At 40.4% G+C, this 16,924-nt stretch overlaps 1 protein-coding gene across 2 annotated transcripts in view; it reads left to right on the top strand.

Moving 5' to 3' along the window:
* ITK (IL2 inducible T cell kinase) overlaps nucleotides 1–16,924 on the top strand; it is a 41,842-nt gene that overhangs the window by 14,298 nt on the left and 10,620 nt on the right. The window contains exons 3-10 of one of the 2 annotated variants that reach the window (XM_056857322.1): nucleotides 2,396–2,477; nucleotides 4,242–4,367; nucleotides 6,741–6,781; nucleotides 8,270–8,421; nucleotides 9,150–9,215; nucleotides 10,355–10,409; nucleotides 14,262–14,341; nucleotides 16,279–16,415. In XM_056857322.1, coding sequence (XP_056713300.1) covers nucleotides 2,396–2,477; nucleotides 4,242–4,367; nucleotides 6,741–6,781; nucleotides 8,270–8,421; nucleotides 9,150–9,215; nucleotides 10,355–10,409; nucleotides 14,262–14,341; nucleotides 16,279–16,415 — 739 coding nt within the window. Of the gene's footprint in view, nucleotides 1–2,395; nucleotides 2,478–4,241; nucleotides 4,368–6,740; nucleotides 6,782–8,269; nucleotides 8,422–9,149; nucleotides 9,216–10,354; nucleotides 10,410–14,261; nucleotides 14,342–16,260; nucleotides 16,416–16,924 lie in introns of both variants that reach the window. The other variant, XM_056857331.1, reaches the window with a different exon arrangement.

The raw sequence follows: 16,924 nt of genomic DNA, 5'->3' as shown, positions 1-16,924 counted from the left end.
ATTATAATTTTGAAGGCTGATACAATTGGGGGGGAAGTATAATTACAAAATATATCCTTCTGGCTTCCCAAATTAGTTTCTATTTTAGTGTTGATGTTCACTCAAGGATGAGAACTATGCCCCTGCCCATCTCTGTGGCATCTCTCTGATTACATTTGCAGCTGTATTTCAGGTTTGCGTCACAGAAGGATGTATGATTCATATAATTTTATCAATCATTCTGCTAGCATAGGAAGGGGACCGTCAGGGTTGACTGGACCCTTAACAGGAAGGTTCCCAGAGGCTCGTGGCCTGGAGGGCCATTGGAAGACAGGAACAAGCTAAGAACCCTCAGAGCTTGAGAAGGTGCAGAAAACAGCAACAAAATGATCAGGAGGCTTGAGCAACTGCCCTATGAGGAGCAGTTAAAATGCTTAGGGCTGTTTAGCTTGGAAAGAAGGGGAGACCTGATAGAGGTCTATAAAATTATGCATGGTATGGAGAGTGGAAAGGGAAGTTTTTCTTCCTCTCTCATAATACTAGAACGCGAGGTCATCTGCTGAAGCTGGAGGGTGAGAGGTTCAAAACAGATAAAAGGAAGTATTTCTTCACACAATGCATAGTTAAATTGTGGAACTCCCTGCCCCAGGATGTGGTGATGGCTGCCAACTTGGAAGGCTTTAAGAGGGGAGTGGACATGTTCATGGAGCTATCCATGACTACTACTCAAAATGAATACTGGTCATGATGCATACCTATTCTCTCCCGTATCAGAGGTTCATGCCTATTATATTAGGTGCTGTGAAACACAGGCAGGATACTGTTTTCTAGAGGCACCTGGTTGGCGAAGAAGAAGAAGAAGAAGAAGAAGAAGAAGAAGAAGAAGAAGAAGAAGAAGAAGAAGAAGAAGAAGAAGAAGAAGAAGAAGAGGAGGAGGAGGAGGAGGAGGAGTTCGTTTTTATATGCCGACTTTCTCTACCACTTAAGGGAGACTCAAACCGGCTTACAATCACCTTCCCTTCCCCTCCCCACAACAGACACCCTGTGAGGTGAGTGAGGCTGAGAGAGCTGTGACTTGCCCAAGGTCACCCAGCTGGCTTCGTGTGTAGGAGTGGGGAAACCAACCTGGTTCACCAGATTAGCCTCCGCCACTCATGTGGAGGAGTGGGGAATCAAACCCAGTTCTCCAGATCAGACTCCATTGCTCCAAACCACCACTCTTAACCACTACACCACACTGGCTAGACTTCTGGACTTGATGGGCCTTGGTCTGATTCAGCATGGGTTTTGTTATGTTCTTATGTAAGATTTTGTCATCCAGTGGAGAATTCAGCACACTGAGAATGTCTGTTGGCTTTTATTTTTAAGAAAGTGAGTATTTAGCCTTTTCTATGGAAATTAATTTGAAAATGTGTAGGTTGTGCCTCAATAGTTACCCTTTATTGACACCAATCAATTAACTCCATCAAGGGACCAGCAACTCTGCTGCTTAGTGGAAGGAGGATGACAGAAGCCCTGTTTGCATGTTACTTTGAATGTACATCCTGTTTATAAGGAAGAGCCAACATGCATTTATTTTAAAAATAAAATCAGCAACCAGTACCTGGATAAATGTGTGGTTCAATCACATGTTCAGCTGTCCATGTGTTCAATGTAACATGAGAATATGAAGAAAAAATCAAGTATACACTGTACCTTGTGAACAGGGCTAGGGTGTGGGCATTTACATTGGTCTGCCTAGCCAACTGTTGCTCCATCAGCAACTGTCCACTCTGTAGAAGAGGGAGTGAGAGTGTGAGGTATAACCCATTGGCCTACTGCCATACGTCTGTGTTGCATATTCACTTGATGTTCTATGATGGCTTTGGTTTATTGTAAGCCAGTTTACTCATTTTAGAATAGACACATTTCCTAAAGGCATAAATGAGCGAGACCCTGCACCACCAACTGCCAATGGGTGAACCAGGTTGGTTTCCCCACTCCTGCACATGAAGCCAGCTGGGTGACCTTGGGCTAGTCACAGTTCTCTTAGAGCTCTCTCAGCCCACCTACCTCACAGGGTGTCTGTTGTGGGGAGGGGAAGGGAAGGTGATTGTAAGCCGGTTTGATTCTTCTTTAAGTGGTAGAGAACGTCAGCATATAAAAACCAACTCCTCCTCCTCCTCCTCCTCCTCTTCTTCTTCTTCTTCTTCTTCTTCTTCTTCTCCTAGGCTTTAGTGCCATTCAAAGATCTTTTCTCAAAGTCAGAAGAAGCATTTTACTTGTTTAAAACAAGAAACCACATGTATCTTTGCCCTATTTGTAAGATTTGTTTTAGACATGGAATTTAGGATACTTCAGCCAGAAAATCTGTCTAGGAAATGGATAACTTGTATTTGGCTGGGAATTTATTGTAAAATGTATTTTCTCCCCATAGGTTTTTCATGACAGCTACCTGTTGTATGTATTTACACCCAACCAAGAGAGCCGGGAGAGATGGGTGTTGACTTTGAAAGAAGGTAACTGATCCACATCAATATGCTCCAAGATCAGTGAAAATCAAAGAGTCTTTTGCGCCTTGAAAGCTAAATAATATGGAAGCATAATATAGAATATATATAATAATATAGAAGTCCACTTTGGCTGAATTCATACATGCAAGGGTCTTTAAAGCACTTCTGAAACTGTCTCCCATTATTGGTGTGTGGTGAGGAAATGCAGCTTTAAATGTGCTTGTCTCCAGTTTTATAACTGGTTGATAGCTGTGCAGGAGGTGCAGTCCTAAACAGAGTTATATCCTTTTAAGCTTGTTGATTTCAATGGACTGAGAAGGCTGTAACTCTGTTCAGGAATGCAGTGTTAGAACTGCATTTCATCCTTCCTGCAACTGAACAGAAGAGCTGTATAAAGGGTTGCCAACCTCCAGGTACTAGCTGGAGATCTCCTGCTTTTACAGCAGATTTCCAGCCGGCAGAGATCAGTTCACCTGGAGAAAATGGCCACTTTGGCAATTGGACTGTATGGCATTGAAGTCCCTCCCCTCCCTAAACCCCGCCCTCCTCAGGCTCTGCCCCAAAAACCTCCCGCTGGTGTTGAAGAGGGACCTGGCAACCCTAGCTGTAAACTAAACTAACACCTGACATTTTCTATTAGAGCTCTCCACATTTAGATGTGGCTTTTAAAAACTTTTCTTAGCTATAAGGAAAGAGTTTTGCTACCACATTTGTGCCTCAGTTTTATGAACCAGCTCAGACCATTTTTAAGGTGAAGTAGCATACAGTTCTTTAAAATAAAATTTGATTTACTTATTTTTTTAAAAATCAAACCTTAGAATCAATTCAGTGATCTCCAGAATCAAATATGTGATTTCTGATTAGGGATAGTGGATTGGAGCCAGCGCAAAATTTCTGCTTGCAAATGGAAATGCAAGAAAAAGACCACGGTAACTGCTTGCACTAAGTCAAACGCAGGTGTGTTTCCACTTGTGTAAGATCTTGTGCAACCATTTTCTGGGAACTGTAAGATATAGAGAGGAAAGATTTTGTGCAAGCAAAATTGCGCTAAGTCCATTCACGTTTTTGCTTGCCTATCACTGGATCCAAGCCATTGTATCTGCAGGTTGAGCATCCCTTATCCAGACTACTTGGGACCAGAAGTGGTCCGTATTTCTGATCTTTCTGTATTTTGGAATATTTTGGAATTTTTGGATATACATAATGAGATATCTTGGGAATGGGACCCAAGGCTAAATACGAAATTCATTTATGTTTATATATCCTTTATACACATATCCTGAATGTAATTTAAAACAATATTTTTAATAATTTTGTGTACATTGAACCATCAATGGCGCTGCTGAGGGCCTGTTAGTAATTCCTGCATGCCGGCTCGAAATGTCTGGTTTTCGGACCAGTCCGGATACAGGATGTCCAGATAAGGAATACTCAACCTGTATGAGGCATTTATTCTTTTTTATGATTTCCAGGGACAGAGTAGTGGTTGGATTCTAATGTAAAACAAATTTTGCTATAGAGCCACAATGCACAATGAAATGTTAGATGGTGATGGTAGAATTCTGGATTGTGGCTGAGAGGTTATATCTTTTAATCCTTTCCTTATTTAAAAAAAATCGTCCATTTAAAAACTAGCATGTCAACAAGATAGAATTGCCATAATTTCTTCATCAAATGACATGACGTAACTATAAAGATCATTGGCCAACACCGTAAAGGAGGTACTGATGGTATTTGACCTGGTCTTAATTTTCTATCCTTCTGTTTCAGAAACCAAAAACAACAATTTGGTGACAAAATATCACCCAAATTTCTGGATAGATGGGAGATGGAGATGTTGTAATCAAGGTGAAAAGCTGGCAACAGGCTGTACAGTGTATGCTGCAGCCAGGAATGGTATGAAACTCATTCAAGAGTTTTCAGCTATTCTGAATCTGTACTGAATTGGTGATTTAGCCTTTTGTGAGATGCGCTTTGTATTTTGGCTTGATAAATTTCACGTGAGAAAGAATAAATATTTTAAGTGAATCTGTAGTTAAATTTTCAACACCAACAATCAAAGTTTGTTTCAACATTCTTTGGCATATTATTTCGCCACATCCTGTTCTATATTTTCAAAATATTTTCTCCTGCAGATATCACTTGATATCTGTTTGCCTTTCAAAAGACAGATCATATGATCTGAAACAATTTGGAATACCTTGCAGTAAATGAGACAAGGCTACATGACAAGTGTCATTAATGTCCAGTTGCATGTGCCAAGGTGAGGAGGGGGAGTGAACAAAGAAAATGATCTTCCTGTATGTACAAGGATTGCCAACTGATTATAAAACTACTGTTTGGATGGTTTCAGAATGCTTGGCTGCCCTTTTTCTGGCTAAAATGGGAGGGGGAACTAGTTTTATGACTTTCAGGCTGTTTTATTCAGGGTGTTTTTTTGTATAAATATTGTTTTGTAAATATTACTTTGAGCATACATATGTATTGGCTCTAGGCTTCAGTAGAAGAATGTGTGTGTGTGTGTGTGCATGAAACTGGCTCATACCCACAAAATCCAGGATGGTCACACCAGCAGTGGCAATTGAGAACAGTGATGCAGTGCCTGTACGGGTGACTGGCTCACTTTTCGGCATTAGCACTTTAGTCAGGGTACTCAGGTTGGCGAGAGGGTCTGGTGAGGAAGAGGAGGACAAAGACTGGGTGACATCCATTTTCTCCAAAGGAACTGATAATCTGTAGTCTGGAGATGAGCTGTAATTTCAGGGAATCCACAGGTCCCACCTGGAGGCTGGCACCCCTACGGCCCTTGTCCCATACATTCACGTTCATGTGGTGAGTGAGAAAGTGAAAGACTGTTTGTTTTTCTTTGTATGTGGGAGAGTGTAAGAGAGGATGTTTGTGTATAGGCGCTTACATGATTTGAGTAGTATTCTGTGCTTGGCTCACATCTTTGAGTGATCTGCTCTGCTGCATAGGTTTTGAAATCTCTGTCAAGGGTTAACTGATTATCCTGGGAACTAGAGACTGTCAGCCCACGCGCTGACTGTTACAGAATGGGTTTTCTAGATTGAATTCTGCAGAGCTAACTCCTTCCTAATTTGCTGTACATCTGTGCATTATACATTCAACTTAATGGGTAATTTAGTCATCTAGTTTAGTTAATCTGCACTGCGTGTGCTCTAGCTCAGTACTTTGGACATACTGGTAGACTAGATTATGATAGAATGTTTTACTGATGCACCATGCTCCAAAGTTTGACCCCCTCCCCCAGATTTTGTCTCAGGCCCTGCCTAGGAGCTACAAGTTTGTCTTCCCTTCTGTAGGGAAGGATCATATCCTATATATCTTCCCAAGTACACTGTAGAAATATTGTCGTTTTAAGGAAAGGCAATTAGGTCTCTAAAAGGATGCAGGACCAGTTCAAAATCACCCAGCTGGGGAAATGACCTAAATATTTGTAAATTAGAACGTGTGAAAAAAATGAGTTTTATGAAGAGAATTTGCAGACTTATTTGGAATGGACCCAAGTGAGTATTTGATGTATAGGAGAGCTAATCACATGAAGAGTGGTTGTCTGTACTCGCTGATAATGATATTTATCTCAAGCCTGCCTTTCACACTTCCATCCTGTTACCCCCAATATCTGGTCTGATGAAGATGGATTATAACGGTTTCTTGCATAACCAGAGACTACAGCAACCAGCTCTCAATGAGAACAGAGCCACCATGTGGTTAGTTGAACCCACCCAGATTTCTAGTCTGATAATAACTGAACCACTAAGAACATAAGAAAGGCCCTGCTGGATCAGACCAAGGCCCATCAAGTCCAGCAGTCTGTTCACACGGTGGCCAACCAGGTGCCTCTAGGAAGCCACAAACAAGACAAGTGCAGCAGCACCATCCTGCCTGTGTTCCACTGCACCCAAAATAATAGGCATGCTCCTCTGATACTAGAGAGAACAGGTATGCAGCATGAGCAGCATCCATTCCAACTAATAGCCATGAATACCCCTTTCCTCCATGAACATGTCCACTCCCCTCTTAAAGCCCTCCAAGCTGGCAGCCATCACCACATCCTGGGGCAGGGAGTTCCACAATTTAACTATGCATTGTGTGAAAAAATACTTCCTTTTATCTGTTTTGAATCGCTCACCCTCCAGCTTTAGCAGATGACCCCATGTTCTAGTATTATGGGAGAGGGAGCTCATTGCTCCCCAAATTCTTTCTGTTTTGGCCTAGACATGTGACTTCCCTCCTCTTTTCTTTCAGCCTCTAAGAAACCACTTCCTCCAATTCCAGATGATAATCAGGTGAGCACAGGAAAATAGGTCATGTACAGGTATACAAAACAGGAGGGTTGCAACTTTCCTGAAACTTCATGTTAGATTTTGCACTCCAAAATGAACTGAGTGCCTTCAGTGCATAACTCATTACAATACTTTAGAGATATATGGATATTTTAGTGCCATTTTTTAAAAAAGAAAATGAAACCAGTTGTCTCCAGGGTGGAGGGGAAGAGAAGGAGGGTTTGACTACCATAGTCTAGTTATCGAAAAGTGGGCTGGAGGTAGGGTTGCAAGTTCCGGGTTGGGAAATACCTGGAGATTTTTGGGGCAGGGCCTGAGAAAGGCAGGATTTGGGGAGGGACTTCAATGCCATAGAGTCCAATTGCCAAAGTGGCCTTTTTCTCCAGGTGAACTGATCTCTATCGGCTGGAGATCAGTTGTAATGACAGGAGATCTGCAACTAGTACCTGGAGGTTTAATGACAAAAAATACCTATCCTGAAATAACAGTGTTACAAACAGAAACCAGCATGCAGGCTCAATTATATTGCAGTAAAGAATTTACTATATTTAATGAACAACAATTACTATACAAAGTGACTATAACCTAAATCCTATAGCCTATTGCTAAATATCCTAATTCTATCAAGAAACTAGCCTATAAGCATAAACACAAACTTATATACATTTCAATGACGATGAACATATTCCTCATGAGAAAAACACATAAATCTTTGAATCCAAATGGAAAGTCTCTTGACAACAAGTTGCTCCCTTCCAAGGGGCAGCGAACCAAGAGGCTGGGAGACGGAAAAGTCCACTGAAGAAGTCAATAGTGGGGGCAGGGAATGCCTGATGTTCATCTAGTCTCGTCTCCCTCCTGGTGTAAGAAGATGACAGAAAACAAAGGCGTTGCCCAAAACCGGACGCCACCTGTGGATCAGTGTTCATTTTGCTGAAAAGGCTTCCTCCGCTGTTTTTTATTTTATGATTGTATAAAGGTATACTTGCCCAGAGTTTTCAAATTTTCACGGGTGAAATCACCTCTCCAATTTGAAAGACTCTCAACCTCCATGGGTTTCAGGTTTTCAGGAGGCTTTTCAGAGGAGAACCTGAAACTAGTGGAGGTTAAGAGTTATATATAGTAAATTCTTTACTGGAATATAATTGAGCCTAGCTGGAGGTGGGTGGGAATGGACAAGACAAAGAAAATCGATGGAAACATTGTGCGCAAGGAAAAAGACGACTCAAAAACAACTTCCAGAAAAAAAATTGGAGTAAAAGTGGTTACACAAGAACCAGTAAAAAACTGGGGGCGGGGGGGGGGGGGGAGAAAGAAACAAAGCGAAAACTAAAGGCACAAAAATGTATGCAGATATCAGGGGATCAACCGAAGCAGTGTGGGGCCAGAACCAATGGGAGAAAAAACCCATGCATAAAAGCTCTCATTCTATTATACCACATGCTAGCCCTGTTTAATGTGTCTGATTATTTTATTTGGTCTTTTGTACAGAGATTACTTCTAAACTCCAAGGAATCTTTAGTAATAGCTATTTATGACTACCAAGCTCAGAATCCCCAGGAACTGACATTACAGTGTAATGAAGAATATTATGTTATTGACAGTTCTGAGGATCACTGGTGGTTGGTTCAGGATAAGAATGGGTAAGTATCCTTTAAAAAGTTTCACCCAATATCTTTGAGCATCCTCTCTGCTTTTAATTTTGAATATATAGACATATTGGAATCCAGATGCTGGTATATTAAAAGATATATTGGAAGCCCGATGCTGGTATGTTTCCTCCAACTTAGTAGCTCGTACTCATTTTGCTTGGCTGTGCCTCTTCCAGGACCATTCCTGGGCTATGGTGTAATTCATCTTTATTATAGATACTGCAGTATGGCCCATAATCCACTTGTTCAAACTGTATAACAGCCAAATCTCAATAATGGAGCAATCATAATTAATTTATATTCCTTGCCTGTAGAGAATGGAGTTCAAGCATGATGAAAACATTCTTGATAGTGTGATGGGAAAGATATACATTTTCTATATTAGCATTTGTACAGCTGATGCATTTGTCCTCTCCAGCCGTGACTGTCAGAAGGAATCTTAAAATTATAAGTTAAAATGATCAGAAGTGGTACAGGAGAATAGTTCATCATTATCATCATCATTATTTTGCCAATACAACTACTGATCTTTGGTGTTAAAATCAAGAATAAGTTGTACCTATTATATAAAAAGAAATATGAATCCATCGTAAGGCACATATAGTATAGCTACTTGTAGAGAAAGTATATTATAGACAATTTTTAACCATGTCTACTTTTGCTTAAAAAGTGCTTGAGTTTTTAATAAACTAATATCAAAATATATTATTTTTGAAAAGGCATGAAGGATACGTACCAAGCAGCTATGTGGTGGAAAAATCACTAGAAAATCTGCAACTATATGAGTAAGATTATTATTTTTTCTTTAGTTTCTATACTACACCATGGACGACTTGGTGCTTAATGCGGTGTCGTTGAATTAAGCAGCTTTTGTACAAATGGAGGATGAAATGGATTTTAGGAGAGAGGGAATAAATTAATAATTATGAATCTAATCAGGCCTGTAGCCATAAATTTTATGGTGGGGAGGAATAAGAATACACTGGGGGTTAGCGTTGCCAGGTCCCCTAACCTCACACCCTGAGTCACACTCTGGTTGACTCCAGTAATGGCACAGCTGAGGCCTAGTGATGTCACACTGAATAGCAGTGTTAATGGTAGGGTTGCCAACCTCCACGTACTAGCTGGAGATCTCCTGCTATTACAATTGATCTCCAGCCGACAGAGATCAGTTCACATGGAGAAATTGGCTGCTTTGGCAATTGGACTCTACAGCATTGAAGTCCCTCCCCTCCCCAAACCCCACCCTCCTCAGGCTCCACCCCAAAAATCTCCCGCCGGTGGCAAAGGGGGACCTAGCAACCCTAATTAATGGTAGTATTTCCATACATCACTAGGTACTATACAACAATTTTCCTGTGAATGTGTGTGTTCAGAGTCATACAGTTTCCTCATAATGAATAGCAGTTCTTTCTGTTATAACACATCTTTTCTTGAAAGTGAACGCAATTTTTAAAACAAAGGTTTTTAAATGTCCCTTGAAATACTAAACAGGTAATAAGCCTTGAATAAAAAAGTGTGTGGTAACTTTTTAAGGATCAGATGTGCGACGACTGGAGAATGGGCTTTTTCAGTAGGTTGAGCCCCATTTGTCGAATATCCTCCCTAGACAGATTCATAAAGCACCTGCATTGCTCCAATTTTGGAATCAGGTTCAGGTCTTTTATCCTCTAAGGCTTTTTGTGTGCCTGCTAACTATCCCCTGATTTTTTTTGTGTGTGTCTGGCTTATTTGATAGCACCTGCTCCTTGTTCTTGTTTTCATCTATTGCTTCACATTTGATTTCTTTTTCTTTTATTGTTTGCTGCCTTGGAGACTTTTAATGAGTAGAAAAAACAGGCTATACATTCTCTGAAATAATAAATAAAACCTCAGTAAGTATAAAAACCATGCTCACGCGCCAAGACTTTTGGTATCATTGCAGATGGTACAACAAGAATATCAGCCGAACCAGGGCTGAAGCACTACTCAGGGAAGAGGTAAGATGAAAGATGTCTTCTAACTTACATGGACACAATATTTGCTATGTCATGTACTCTGGGCGTGTGGGAAAATGTAGCTTAATGATATGCAGTGCTATCCTAAGAACACTTTCCTGGAATAAGCCCCACTGAATTTACCTGCAGAAGATTCTGAGTAGACTTGTTTAGGATTATATTGATGTTGTAGGAAGGGACTGATAACTGGAAAAGCTGTTCTCAAAATTAAAGTTACCGTAATCTCCTGATTATTTCACTGCTTAGTATTTACGGTACCTCATCACAGCTCACCTCAAAACACATCATCAAAATTCCCATTTACTCTAACCTGGTATCTCTGTTCACTGTGGCCTTGTTCATGGCAGTGGGATGTATTTAGTTATTAGAACACTGGTACCTTGCCTTTTATTTAAAAAATAAATACTGAAAGCAGCTTACAGTAATGACAAACAATAACTGTTAATAACTTTTTTTTAATCTCCTTGAATAAAAAAAAAAAAACTTCAGCTGATACTGCAAAGCCTCTAAGGAGGGAACTGTCTGCTAGGGTTGCCAACCTCCTGTGGACTATACATAATTATATATTCGCATCAAGAATATTTCATTCAGCACACTTATTGTGTATAAGAACTTACTCTTCATGTAGCTACATGCTATATGAATATTGGCAAAAGGTTTGTGAATGTGTGGAATTATACTCAGTTTGGAACTATTCAGCACACTGCATACATGTATGAATCTATTCTTATGTAGCTACATGCTATATGAATATTGTTAAAAGTTTATAAATGTGTACAATATTATTCAGTTGGAAGTTTGTGAGAACTTGTTATAAATTGTTGCATAACATTACTTTGACTTTCGTGTACTTTGGGCTTAACAGCATGCTTATGCTATAAGTGTTCTTTATTTGATTTCCAAACCTCCAGGTACAAGTTGGAGATCTCCCACTATTACAGCTAATCTCCAGCTGATAGAGATCCGTTCACCTGGAAAAAATGGCCCTGTTGGCCATTGGACTCTATGGCATTGAAGTCCTTCCCCTCCCCAAACCCTGCCCTCCTCAGGCTCCACCCCAAAAACTTCCCGTCGGTGGTAAAGAGGGACCTGGCAATCCTACTGTCTGCGGTGCAAGAGAATCTGAGTTTCAAAGAGCAGTGAGGGCTCCTAGGGTTTAATTCTTTCCTCTGTGCCATTTCCTGGATTGATATCTCTCCCTCCCACCCCCACTTCTAATGGCTATTAGCCCTTCTAGGAATTATATTTTATCCTTACAAACAGGTGCTTGGCTAATAGTCACTTGGTTGGCTAATGTCTATACTAGAAACAATATGAGGTGGAGTTATATCAGGGCTATGGCCCTTTATCTGTGGCTGCTTTCAGGAGATCCGGTTGCAAGTGTCTCTCATCTAGTTGACCCAGTTATTCTATTAACTATGTGGTAATATCATCTTGTATTCCTAGGCAAAGCAAAGACAAATGTATTGGCCTTATGACTATGTACCTAAGATTTAAGAACTGCTTAAATCTTAGGTACATAGTCACAAGGCCAATACATTTGTCTTTGCTTTGCCTAGGAATACAAGTCATAGTTTAACTTTAATAGAAGGCTGTACTGATTTTTCTTTGCATTTACCAATATGTTTGTAAAAGCCTGTATCATAGACATAAAATTTGTCAGGGAGCCTACACTGGCCAACATACGTGCCCCACAAACCCTGTGCTATAGCTCTATTATTCTCCTTAATATATGGATTGTCTCTCTGAATAGCAGAGTGCCATAAAAGGCACGATACTTCCCAAGTTTTAATGATAATTTTAATTCAGCTTCCACAAAAATTTCCAGTAATAATGTGCAAACTCTTCTTCACTTGAATTGTAATTTAATTGCAGATTTTGATCTTGAACATTCAAAGAATTACATTTTAATCAGTTTCTGCATTGTTCTAAATCAGACGACAAATACTTGGCACATTAATGCTTTAATACCACCTCTTGGGAATTGTGGTACAGAGGAAGGCACAATGTTGCCTAGGCAAACATATGACACTTTTTTATACCTCATGCCATGTGTATGGCACACTGATCCATGATTCTGAGCATGCAGCAGTAGCAGCTAGGATTGCCAGGACCCTCTTTGCCAATGGCGGGAGGTTTTTGGGGCAGAGTCTGATGAGGGTGGGATTTGGGCAGGGGAGGGACATAGAGTCCAATTGCCAAAGTGGCCATTTTCGCCAGGTGAACTGATCTCTATCAGCTGGAGATCAGTTGTAATAGCAGGAGATCTGCAGCTAGTACCTGGAGGTTGGCAACCCTAGTAACAGCTGATGGCTGGCTACCTCATGTGGTCAAGTGAGAACTGATGCTACCAACTTCACATATTAAAAAAAAACAAAACCTTTAAATGCACCTTGTTTTAAATTGGCAAGTTAAGAATATAGGGGAACAACCTAAGGGGAAAAGCTGACACTACAAGCTGGATGGGTTGGATTTTGAGTGTGCTTTTTACAAAGGTTTAAAATATTATTTTGGGACATCTAGAGAAAAGGTGACATTTGGTCCATACTATTTGTTTAATTATTATTTCTATCCTACTTTTCTCCCTGATTGAGGACCCAAAGAAGCTTTTCACATTGTTCCCCCCTCCTCCACTTAAACCTCACAATAACAACAGTGTGAGTAGGGTTGCCAGGTCCCTCTTCGCCACCGGTGGGAGGATTTTGGGGTGAAGCCTGAGGAGGGCGGGCTTTGGGGAGGGGAGGGACTTCAATGCCATAGAGTCCAAGTGCCAAAGCGGCCATTTTCTCCAGGGGAACTGGTCTCTGTCGCCTGGAGATCAGTTGTAATAGCAGGAGATCTTTAGCTAGTACCTAAAAGTTGGCAACCCTACGTGTAAGAGTAAGTTAGGCTGGGAGAGTGTGATGGGCCTATGGTCAGCTGATAGGCTTTCATGGCTGAGTGGTAAATTTGAACCTGACTATTCCAATGAGGCAAAGAGTGCTTGACTTGCACCACCTAGAAAAGTAGGATTCAGATCCCTGCTTCGCCATGAAGGTCACTGGGCTAGTAACTAACTTGTATCCTAAACAACCTCACAGGGTTGTTGAGAGGATGAATCGGGGAGAAAACGTCATGTATGCTCTCCTTAGTTCCTTAGAGAAAAGCCAGTATCCAGATGTGAGAATTCATTACTTGTCCAGGTCAGAGAGAAATTGAGTGTTTAATGCAAGGAAAGTATTTTAAAGAGTGGATCTTTTCCTTCCTTCTGAGATTAGTACCTCTGTCTTGAGCTTCTTCCTCTTATAAAGAATAGTTTGTATTGTAACTCATGGCTCACTCTACAATAGGGGTGGGGAACGTCAGGCCCGGGGGCCGTATAAGGCCCGCCAAGTCATTTGGTCTGGCCCTTCATGGGTCCTGGCAGATCTCTAGCTCAGAAGGATTTAAGACTGGCGATCCACCCCCTCCCGAGGACAAGAATAGCCTCTATTCAAGGCGGATGTGAGTTTGTTTTGCCAAGAAAAGGAACCTTTTCCCCCCTTACAGAAGAGTTGTTAGCTATGTAGCTGCTAGGACCGCCCAAGAAACTGTGTTAACCCTTTCCCACCCGGGCCATGGAGAAACGTATTCCCTCTGTACTACAAGAGGGCTGGGGGCAGAAGTGGTGAATGGCCCGCAAATAATCCTATAAATATCCAAATGGCCCTTGGTGGAAAAAAGGTTCCCCACCCCTGCTCTACAACATTCACCACATGGATGTGAAGATATTTTATACTTTAAAATACTCTGTAGACACAAAGCTACATTATCATTGCATTTATTCTGAGAGAGACCTTTACTTTCTGTTTTCAGGCTAAGGAAGGAGCCTTTATGGTGAGAGACTCAAGGCACCCGGGCACGTACACAGTCTCTGTCTTCACAAAAGCTCTGAGGTAACTCCAAACTTGGTGTTGAGTCAGTTATTTGATGATATTTTCAAGAAGATACCTTAATGTTATGTTATACTTAATAGCCAATGAATCATGAACTGAGCTCTGCTCATAAGGCAAATATTTTTTGCTTCCCTTGTCATACTGTGTTGCATCAAATGAGTTTTTTTTGGGGGGACCAACTTGGAATGCAGGAGCAGCTTTGTCCACAGTTTGGGGTCTGTAGTAGGTTGAGGGGATTGTTGGAAATTGCCTCTTCTTCTTGGATGAATGGAAATCCTCTTTTATTCACTGCAAACTTGGATCCAAACCACAGAAAATTCCTTTGCTCTGCTCCAAAACATGTAGATGACTTGTCAACATACATGTCTATTTTAACGGATTCATTTTCAGCATAAGGAAAGCAAAAATGTTGCTGCAAGATGAGGTTTCATTTGCAAACCTTTAATTTTTTTTCTATGGCATATTGGACAAAATAGGTTTGTTGATACATATTTGCAAATTTGATTGAACAAAATTCGCATAATTTTTATTTGGGCTTTAACTGAAGGCATAACTACTCAGCAGCTACTTATATCTAAATACATATGTTTATGACTGGGCTGAAAGTCTAAAGGCCAAGATGTACATGTATATGAAAATGCATTGTGAGTTCTTTTCCCATGGATGGAGATCCTGCATTTTTCCATGGATGTTTTCTAGAAGAACGTCAGCATCCAGCCAAATTGACTCATTTCCACAGGCTTGTTATTTTTCACTTTCATTTCTGTTTAACTCTCAACATAAAAAAGATGCCTGTTTTGAAAATCATTTTGATTAAATGGCCTGATGCAGCAATAAAATATTTCATGACATAAGAAACGTATGAATGATTACGGGTAGGGGAGCAATATTGGTGGTAGTCACGGAAGCCAGTCACATTCCAATGTCATTCTGCAGAGGGTTTATTTTTACATCAGTGGTGTGGGAGCTGCAGCAGCAATACCATTCCATGCCATACCATTCTGGTAATATAGGGTCCCTGAGATCATGAGGTCATGACTCCCAACATGGTTATAACTAGGGGTGTACTTGAAAGAAAAAATTGTGTCTCCTTTTTCATTTTCATCCCATTTATTTGGATTTTCATCCATATTTCATTAGTGTGGTTTTTTGTCACTAGTTTGTTCCCATTCATTTCAGTTTCCCATTCGTTTTAATAGGAAACCAGCCAGTCTTCTCCTGCCTATAACATTCCTGTTTTACACCCTAATCACATGCAGTTTTCAGGCATTCTGCTGCTACATCAGGCCTGCCAGTTTTCAGTGAAATAAGACAAAGGATGCCTATTTTAGTCACAATGTTGTTGCTGCAGACTGGAGAGCTTTCCACTCTCACTCTTGTAACTTTTCTGATGTGCCAGCCAATGTACTCAAAGCAAAGTACCTTCATTGCACTGCTTTGTATTGTAATAGAAACAAAAATGAATGGGAAACAAAATTAATGAAGTTGTTCATTGGTTTCTCATTTGTTTTGGGTTTCTCTCCCCACCCCCCGCAATTCATTTCTATTATGAAAATGAATGGGGGGCATCCCTAATTCTTACAACAATGTTGCCTCCCTTCCTGGAGCTAGGGTAAGATTGAGCCTCTCATGCTGAGCTGAGGTAAGATGAAGAAGAGGGGAAAAGTGAAGGGACACCATGCTTTTGAAAAGGTATCAATGGTGATATGTATTCTAACAGAAATAGCAGAAGAGAGTAAAATGGTTTTTATTATGCTTCAGGTAGATAGAGGCTGTGGAGGCCATTAATGTTGCTTCATTGGTTTCAGATGTATGATTTATAACATACCTCCAGTCTGTGCCCCAAATTTTGTTGATTAGTAGTGATTTGTTCCTCTGCCTTACCTTGAACTTTAGCTGTCTCTACACAAATGTGAAAGTTTTTTTTTATTTTTTAGCAATGAGAACAACCCAGTTATAAAGCATTATCACATCAAAGAGACATGTGACAGCCCCAAGAGGTACTATCTGGCAGAGAAGTATGTCTTTGACTCTATCCCAGAAATGATCAACTATCACCACCACAATGCAGGAGGTAAGTAGAAGCAGGAAAGGTTAAGAAAATAGAGGGGCGGGGGACATATTTGCAAGGACTCAACATTTCTTCAAAAATAAAAGTGTCCCAAAATAAATAGCCAATTAAAATTTATCCTTATTGCTTACTTGGCTACTATAAAAATGGACAGTACTTTTTAGAAGCCTGAAGAATCATGAAATATAATCTGAAGAAGTTTAGCTGAAATTCTCTCTGTGAAAGAGGTGCTTCCTTTAAAACTATATATGAATGATTGCCTGCAATCGCCATTAGTTTCTTTACTACATGTGCTCCATATTGTGTCATTTAAGGTTACGTAGATCAGATATCCAAGAACAACAGTAATGCAATATTGTTTTATTAGGGCTAACCAAAATATCACAAAATAGTGAATGCAAGGCTTCAAGTTCCCTGGAACTCTTCATCCGGCTGCATGTGAAGTGAATCAACAAGAAGAAGATGGGTGTGGAGAGAAAATATATGCTTTAAGAAAATATATTTTGCTTTGT

Source organism: Euleptes europaea, chromosome 1, assembly GCF_029931775.1.
Source record: "Euleptes europaea isolate rEulEur1 chromosome 1, rEulEur1.hap1, whole genome shotgun sequence".
NCBI lineage: Eukaryota > Metazoa > Chordata > Lepidosauria > Squamata > Sphaerodactylidae > Euleptes > Euleptes europaea.
The sequence above is the reverse complement of the archived record's forward strand: the minus strand, read 5'-3'. Positions and strand labels throughout refer to the sequence as shown.